The sequence below is a fragment of the Plasmodium cynomolgi genome, chromosome 13 (genome assembly GCF_000321355.1).
Source record: "Plasmodium cynomolgi strain B DNA, chromosome 13, whole genome shotgun sequence".
In the NCBI taxonomy this organism is placed as follows: Eukaryota; Apicomplexa; class Aconoidasida; order Haemosporida; family Plasmodiidae; genus Plasmodium; species Plasmodium cynomolgi.
In genome coordinates, this window is record NC_020406.1 from 450,567 (window position 1) to 458,971 (window position 8,405).

An 8,405-nucleotide genomic window follows, 5' to 3' on the forward strand; every position below is an offset into this window, starting at 1 on the left:
ATAATGTGCACCTCGCAGGTAATGACAGAGGGAAATGTAGCCATGAGTCGGTTTGGCAAATGCGCTCAGCTGTGTAAACAACGACCAGTCGTGCCGCAGTCCCATGCATAAGGAGAGACGCACCGCACCAACGTAGACCGTTTCGTACGGGTGCTACGTTTGCATATATTCACCTCTTTCAATAGGTGCACCATTCGCTAACACATTTTTTTCCCGCCGCCCCCCTTTTCTTTTCAGTACTTCATTTGGTGCCTCCCCTTCATTCCGGTTGTCCTGCACTCCATAACGTTAAACAGGGTAAAAGCTGCAGAGATAATCGGCGTGTGCACCTACATGCGGAGAGGGAATTACGCGGCAATTCGAAAAAGTCTGGATGTGAGTCCTCCTCATCCTTCCCCCCAAACGATTGTACATATATCCCTTTGCAACGTTTAACAGAAAAACTTGGCCCTTATTGCGGGAGCAGCGCTCTTTTTCATTTTAGCCAAGGTTTGCAAAAGCGCAGAATGGGTTGAGAAGTTCATGGGGCATGCGATCTTGTGTCACGAGTTCACACGCCAACATGACCAAGCGTTCTTTTAATTTTCCGTTTCCCCAAGCAGACAAATGAACAACTAATCGAACGAACGCGTGCGAGTGTGCGCATGTTTCCACTGCACACATGTGACCAACACAAACTGCCCCCTTTTTTTATCGGCGCGCAGGCGAACTGGCTCTTGTGGGCGTATTACCTTGAATTTAAAGGGTATAATACCTTTCTGCAGGTATAATATGAAGTCCCTCACATAGTTGGGAGCTACACAAATGTTAGCAACGGAGGAATGAGTGCTAAATGCGCGTCTAGGATGGGCCCCCCCCACCAATCCATACATCCATTTTTACACCCCCCTCTCTCCCTCTTTCAACACTCGCAGTTGTTCTACTCCTCTGTTTTGTTCCTTATTTCTGAGATGACCATCTGCTGGGTTTTTATGTACCTTCATTTTACGGAACAGAAGAAGAACGTATGATAAACAAACTGATGCAATTCTCACATAACCGTCGGAGAATTTTTTTTTCTTTTCTTTTTTGTTTCTACTTTTTATTGTTTGAGGAGTTACGTGAAAAGTGTAGTCTTTCGTTGCAATTAACTTTTTAAGTGCTTAGGCTTTAATTTTTGTGCACTGCGCCATCCTTTTTTTTGGGTTTTTTTTTTTTTTTTCCTTAATTTGGAAAATATTTCCCACCCCATGATAGGTGAAGGTGCAAAAATGCGCATTGCTTGGCAGCTTTGCTTGACATTTTTTGCTTGCCACATTTCGCATGACATATTTCGCTTGACACATTTTACCTGAATGTTCAGGCAAAATGCAACATTTTTTTTTTTTTTCTAGCCAAAATGTTGAAAAAAAAAAAAAAAAATTCCACGCTCAGGAAATTGCTGCCAAACAGTAGCAAGCGTTCTGATGTTGTGGCAAAGGGGAAGAATTTACGTAAACATCATGTCTGTGGGAACGAGGCAGGGTTGTCTATTTTTCTTTTTTTCCTTTAAAATGGCTTAATTGGATGTGTAATTTTGCATTATTCTTCTAAACAGCTCGTGAAACATCGCAACAGATTTGTTCTTTTCATACAGGGCTATCCGCGCGATGGGTATTTTTGGCAGTTTAAGAAAAAGTCCATAGCATTTTTTGGCTCTGCCTCCGCCTTTGCTTCCGCTTTTGCATCCCCATTTTTTTTTTTAACTGTTCTTTTTAACTGTTCTTTTTAACTGTTCTTTTTAGCTATTCTTTTTAGCTATTCTTTTTAGCTGTTCTTTTTAGCTATTCTTTTGAACTATTATTTTTTTTTTTTCTCACGTGACTGTTCGTGTAAAAATATTTCCCACGAAAAGACGTTTCCGCACGTTTGCCCTTTTTACACTTTTCAGAAAGGCCCCCAAGTGTACACATGCACACATGTACACTATGTCTATACGCACGTATGTGAATGTGCCCTTTTTATATGCACCAGTATAGGCGCATCTCCACGTGCTCTTGGTAAGAAGTTTGAACGCTATGCCCCCGCGCACGTAAATCCACTTTTCCTTTTTTTTTTACCAAAAAAGTAAGCATAAAAAAGGAACAAAAGGGGAAACATAGTGACGATACATGAACTGGAAAGCTCTGACCTGTTCGATGCTTGTCCCTTCACTATCATGTAAAATTGTTTTAAAGTCTATTTTGCGAAAAAAAGTTTTTTTTTTTGTTTACCTTCGCGTGGCGTAAAATTTTAACGTCCATGCTTTGGCAAAATTAAGAAGAAACGCTTTTGCGCCGCTAAACACATTTTGTGCATTTCCCCAATTTTGTAAACTTTCATATGCAACATACAACTAAGGGAAGACAGTTGATTCATTTGTTGAAAATACGCTTGTAGGCTTTTCCCCGTAGACCTCAGTTCAGCACATTTTCCTTCATGATTGCACACGGGAAAAGATGTCAAGGAGCCAGAGCGCCAAATTTTATGGAATTTTCTTTTTTTTTTTTCCATATTGAGTGAAAATATCAACACCTGATTACGAAGCGTGCACCTAGGGGGTGGCCTCAATTGCACGAACTTCGCAGAATTTGTCCACTCCACTTGAAGCACCCCGTTGTTCTGTTTTTTTATTTTTTCAGTCTTTCTTTCTCTTTTGCTACAAAATGGACGTGAATAAAAATGAAGAAAAAAACATGATGAACTTGGACGGGCTGCAGGTGGAGGCTTCCTCCAAAGAGGAGGCGATTCGGGTGTGCACCCGTATAAGACCCCTATTCGAAAAGGAAGTAAGTGCTCTCGTCGTTGCGTGCTGAGTAGCAGCATGGCTGCTTAGTGACATGGCTGCTTAGTGACATGGCTGCATTTTTGTCCCCCCCCCCCCTTCCAGATCAACAGCGGCCACTTGAAAGCGTGGAAAATGAACAAAACAGACATGCAGCTAGTAGTCGAGCCGCTCTCTCTGACCGAGATGCTCAACGCGAGGGTCCAGAAGAAGGGAAACAAAGTGGAGTTCAAGAAAAATGTGGAAAAGTCCGAGGGGCAAAAGGCCGTCTTGCAGCGGTACTACGCGTTCGACCGGTGCTTCGACGACAACGGTAATGAGCAAACTGCATGAGGAGCAAATACACATAGAATGTGTGCAACTTCTGCGTGTTTATTCGGCCAATTTGTGAGCGTCGCATATTTTGCCCCCTACCCCAAGAGCGTCAATGACGTCACGTCTTTGCAGCGTTTCTAATTTGCGTGACGCTCTAATCCATGATGTCGTTACGTTTGCATTCCTAACACATGAGTGTTTCGTCTTTTCTTTTCCTATATCTTCTTTTCTTTTCTTTACTTTTTTTTTCTTTTTTTTTCTTTTCTTTTCTTTTCTTTTATCTTCTTTTCTTTTTTTTTTTTTTTTTTTTTCCCAAGTTGGCAATGAAGAGGTGTACAAACACCTAGCGAGAGATATCGTTCTGGACACATTTAAAGGGATAAACGGGTGTATCCTGGCTTATGGGCAGACGGGGTCAGGAAAGACACACAGTGTGATGGGGGTGCCCACGGACCCAGGGATGCTGCCAAGATCGCTGGCGGAATTCTTCAACGGTATCGAAAACCCATCCTCTCTAAATGAAGATAATAGTGACAGTATCAATACGGATGACGAATCGAATAACAACACGAAAGAATTTCTGATGAGCGTAACTTATCTGGAAGTGTACATGGAGAGAGTGAACGATTTACTACAAGAAGGATACAGAGGAGGGGCAACTGAAAATTTGGATGTGAAGGAAGACCCCAAGAGGGGCTTCGTTGTGGTAGGGGTACAAGAAGAAACAGTAACGTCTATAGATGAAGTAATGCTTCTAGTTGCCAAAGCTGAACAGAGGAGACACATTTCGCAGACCAATTTTAACGAAACGTCTTCCAGATCGCACACCATTTTTACGGTCATATTGGAATCTAATCAGGTGCTAAGTGATGGCACATCCATTAACAAAAGGGGGGAATTAAAGATAGTAGATTTGGCGGGAAATGAAAGGGCAGGAAGAGCAGCTGAAGGGATAGAGAATGCAAAAACACTGATAGAAGAGGGGAAGGCCATAAATAAAAGTCTCTTCGTTTTAAGTGAAGTCATTTCCAAGTTATCCAAAAGAGCTCAAGCAATAGCAGCAGGAGATGAAAAAAAAATAAAAAAAATTCAAGAAGATTTAGTTTTCATACCATGGAGAGATTCCAAGTTGACAAGAATTTTGAGTAAAAGTTTGGGAGGAAATTGTCGTGCTTCTGTAATTGTGGCTGTCCATCCGTCGCATTTTTATTTGGATACTTCCTTCTCTACTCTCCGTTTCGCATTAAAGTGTAAGACAATCAAGAAAAAAATCGAAGTGAACTACCTCTCAGCAGAGCAGTCAGTTATTATGCAGCAAAAGGAGTTGATAGCCAAGCTACAGAATCAGCTGAAGCATCTGGCAACCACCAAAAATGTAGACAAGCATCTCATAGGGGGGGAGAAAAACAATGTAAGTGCTAGAAATCCAGAAGATGATGAAAAAATATTAGCCTTAAAACACGAACTGGAAGAAAAAGTCAAGAAATTTCAAAATTTTATCCTCAAGTCTGAGTTCCATGTGCATCCAAATAACTACAGAACGTTGAGATCTATGGATGGTAATACAGAGAAGTCCTTGAAGCATTCTATGACCATAAGTAACAATATAAAAAATGAATACACGTGGCTTAGATCCTTTGATACTCATGAATATGACTCCAAGTGGGATGGGATAGATAAATATGAAGAACAAAATGATCAGGAAAATATTAATATCTCTAAAGCTATGGACTACTTGAAGAATAAACCTCCATATAAATTAAATTCTTCAGAAATGAGTGAAGACGCTATGTCTAATGAACCTCAGAAAGACGATTTGATTTCTCTCAATTATTACAATGAATTGGAAGAGTTGGAACGGTTGGAGAAGAATGAGTTAAGTAGGAGGAAGAGGAGGGAGAAGGGAGATGTCGCCACGAGCAATACTTCTGCCAATAGGGTGTATAGAGAGCTCAGCAAGTTAAGTACCATGGAATATGCCAACCTGGTGGATGAAGAGGAGAAGGGGGAAGCTGGAAAGGGGAAAAAGGCCAAGAAGAAGAAGGGGAAAAAAGCGAACAACGCGGAGGCTCCCAGTAGGGAGGCGGCAGAGTCGGGGAAGGGGAAGGACAAGGAGAAGGAGAGGGATAAGAATAAGGACAAGGAGAAGGAGAAGAATAAGGACAAGGATAAGGCCAAGGACAAGGTCAAGGACAAAGATAAGCCGAAGGGTAGAGGGAACAAAGTTGGGACAAACCACACGAGGAAGAAGAAAACGGTCAATGATGGGAAGCTCAAAAGGGGGTCCTCTGGGAAAGCGGCTGGCGCGCAAAAGGGGGGCAGCGAAGAAAATGGCAGGAGCGAGGGGAGTGAACTCACTGAGGGGAGCGACCTGGACGACAACCGAGAGGAAATTCAGCAAACCGGGCGCGATTCGAATCAGCAAACCGGGCGCGATTCAGATCAGCAAAGCAGGCGCGATTCAGATCAGCAAAGCAGGCGCGATTCAGATCAGCAAAGCAGGCGCGATTCAAATCAGCAAACCGGGCGCGATCCAAATCAGCAGACCAACCGCTATTCAAACCGACGGACCAGCCGCGACTCAAATCGGCAGACCAGCCAGGAGGACGACGACTTGCGCAAGCGGGAGGCCAAGTGGGAGGGCGGAGCCGACCTGGTGAGACGGGCGTCCTCCGTGAGCTTCGCCCAACCGAGGGAGCAAGACGACAACGAAAAAAGGACGTCCATCATCTCCAACTTGAAGGAAAAAATTGAAGAAGACCTGAAAAAGAAAAAAAAGATCATCAGCAGAAATGTTGAGCTGAACAAGCAAATCAAATTTATTATGAAACTTATGCAGAAGGTCGGCCTGTCGACCATCCTAACAGGAACCGTTCCTCCAGGAAGGAACATAGAAAATGTGTTGCAGCTGCAAGAAAATTTGAGAGAAGATTTGAAGTTATGCGACACGAAGAAGTCGATGGAGTTGATAAATGGAAAGAAGGGCAATGGCCCAATTACAGGCTCAGTGTCAGCCGCCATTTGTACCAATGGAGAGAAGGACGATTCGGCTGCAAAGCGTCGTCATCTAAGTGACCACGCCGTAGAAATGGTGGAGGGGGAGGAAGAGCTGCTAAGTGGCGCATTCGACGACAACGAAGATGAAGCGGGGTACAATGAATCCATATCACACGTTTTCATAAATGAAATGTTTTTCTCGTTCGTCCTGAGGATTCAACAGAGGAATGACCCAAATGGGGAAGAATTAAAAAGTGTAGAAGAGATACTAAAGAGTGAAGAAAAACCATATGATGTGTCGAAGAAGGCACTGGAAGATATACTCGGAAGCACCATCGCAAATAAGGTGGATGAGCATGAGGAGGGGAATTCAACAAAGAATATAAAAGATGAAAAGAACAGCAAGACGATCGACTCCATTCTAGCCATGCTTACGCCATGGGAACAGAAAATATTGGCACTACTATACGAACAACAAAAAATGAGACAAACTGTCCAGAAGATCAAGGAGAAATTTTCACAGCGAATTCAAAATATTAATATTTTCATTAAAAAAATATTAACTGATAAGGTAGAAGTGGAGAAACATTTCAATCGAATTATCAAGGTGACAGAAAGTTACAAAAATGATCTGCTGAAGACGGGGGATGTAGATTCTAACTTCAAGTTTGCAGGGTTGATGAAAAAGCTGGAAGAACTGTCCATATCTCTTGCAGAAAAAACCAGGGACTTCAATGTCTTGGCTGAATTTCACCTAAACTTGAGGAAACAAATGGAGAAGAAGGATTCGCTAATTAAGGAGCTCCGGGAAGAGAACAAGCTGTTTTATTTGGTCCCGAAGTATAATGAGCTGCTACAGGAGTTAAGTGCACAGGATGAACAAAAGAGTGAGGCCGTCAAGGAACTGAAGAGAGAGTTCCTTCTCATGTATGGACGATTAATGCTCTCCAGAAAGAGACTACAAGAAAAGGAAGTAATGGAAAATGACATGCGAAACTTGAATAAAAAAATTTACACCGAGTTGGTAGAGTCCATAGCCATCATCAAAAATCTGGAGTCGCAAAATAGGTTCTTAGAATTTAAGTTAAGCATGGAGAATAAGAAAAAGGTGGAGAAGGTGAAGAAGCTGATGGGGGAGACGGAGATGCTCAATAAGATTGTAGGCGAGATGGAGAAAATTCTCCAGGAGGCCAACATCGACGCGAGCGAGGTGAAGAATGAAATTATGGCTAGCTACAATAATGGAAACCTCTCGATGGGCGACGTGCACAGTGAGGACGAGGGGGAGCAGCGCGAGAAGAGGAAGGAATCGGGGGCGAAAAGGAAGAAGCGGAAGGAGAAGGAGAAGGAAAAGGAAAAGGGGAAGGAAAAGGAAAAGAAAAAGGGAACGGAAAAGGGAAGCAAAAAGGGGACGGAACAGGGCAGCAAAAAGGGAACGGAACAGGGCAGCAAAAAGGGAGGCAGAATTCCCCGCAGAGTTGACGCCAACGATGAGGGCCCAAGTGAGACCCAAAATGATGCCGAAAGGGACTCTAGGAAAAAAAACGCGCTTCAAGAAATTGCACCCCTGGAAATTGCGTCCAAGGGCAAAACCCCCCCGAAAAGACAACAAAAAAAGGAGGCAACTGTCAATCGCGCCTATTCCGCAGAAAAAATCATCAAAAAAAGTGTGAGCAGGATAGACACCAATTTGTCCCTCAAGAGGACTGGCGTGAAAAAAGGGACCTCTCGGGATAGAGGCGGTTTAAACGGTTTAAGGGGTGTAAGTCGTTTGCGCGAAAGTGGGAAAGACGGCCCACTGGAAAAAAACGCCAAACTCGAAATTAACAAGAAAAGTGTGAACAAGGTTAAAAAAAAAGTGGGCACCGACTTGGGGGATGCAGGTACGTCTGAGAACCTTAAGTCCAAAAATAGCATTGCCAAAAAAACGGGGAAAAAAAAGATACAAAATAGCGATTTAGAAGAAGTGAAACCTTTGGGCGACTTAAACCCAAGCAACAGCGTCGAAAAGAAGAAGAAGAAGAAGAAGAAGAAAAAAAAAGTTGTTAGGGGGAAAAAAAGAAACCTGTTAAAATACTTAAACAAAGGGGGCAGCAGCAGTGATAGGGAAAATATCGAAACGGTGCTCTCCGACGAAAATGAATTTCAGGACTACAAAAATGGTAGCTCCACGACGGACTGCGAAGCGAACGAAATGCGCAACATACTGAACCAGGAAATTGAGAAGAAAAAGAAAATAAGCAAGTGACGTTGCGCCTCCCTGGGGGAGCGGCAAAAAGGGCCCACGAAAGGTTCGCCATCAGAGAAGAAA

At 43.1% G+C, this 8,405-nt stretch overlaps 2 protein-coding genes across 2 annotated transcripts in view; both read left to right on the forward strand.

Moving 5' to 3' along the window:
• Positions 1–1,010, forward strand: part of PCYB_131960 (mannosyltransferase) — a gene marked incomplete at both ends in the record, with an annotated part of 2,611 nt that extends 1,601 nt beyond the window's left edge. The window contains 3 exons of the mRNA XM_004224220.1: positions 238–297; positions 705–764; positions 915–1,010. Of these exons, the coding sequence (XP_004224268.1) occupies positions 238–297; positions 705–764; positions 915–1,010 (216 nt within the window). The remainder of the gene's footprint in view (positions 1–237; positions 298–704; positions 765–914) is intronic.
• Positions 1,011–2,663: 1,653 nt separating this feature from the next.
• PCYB_131970 (kinesin) lies at positions 2,664–8,342 on the forward strand (the record flags this gene model as incomplete). Its single annotated transcript, XM_004224221.1, has 3 exons — positions 2,664–2,786; positions 2,888–3,095; positions 3,415–8,342. 3 exons carry the CDS (start codon positions 2,664–2,666, stop codon positions 8,340–8,342), a joined length of 5,259 nt encoding a protein of 1,752 aa, XP_004224269.1.
• Positions 8,343–8,405: the final 63 nt, after the last annotated feature.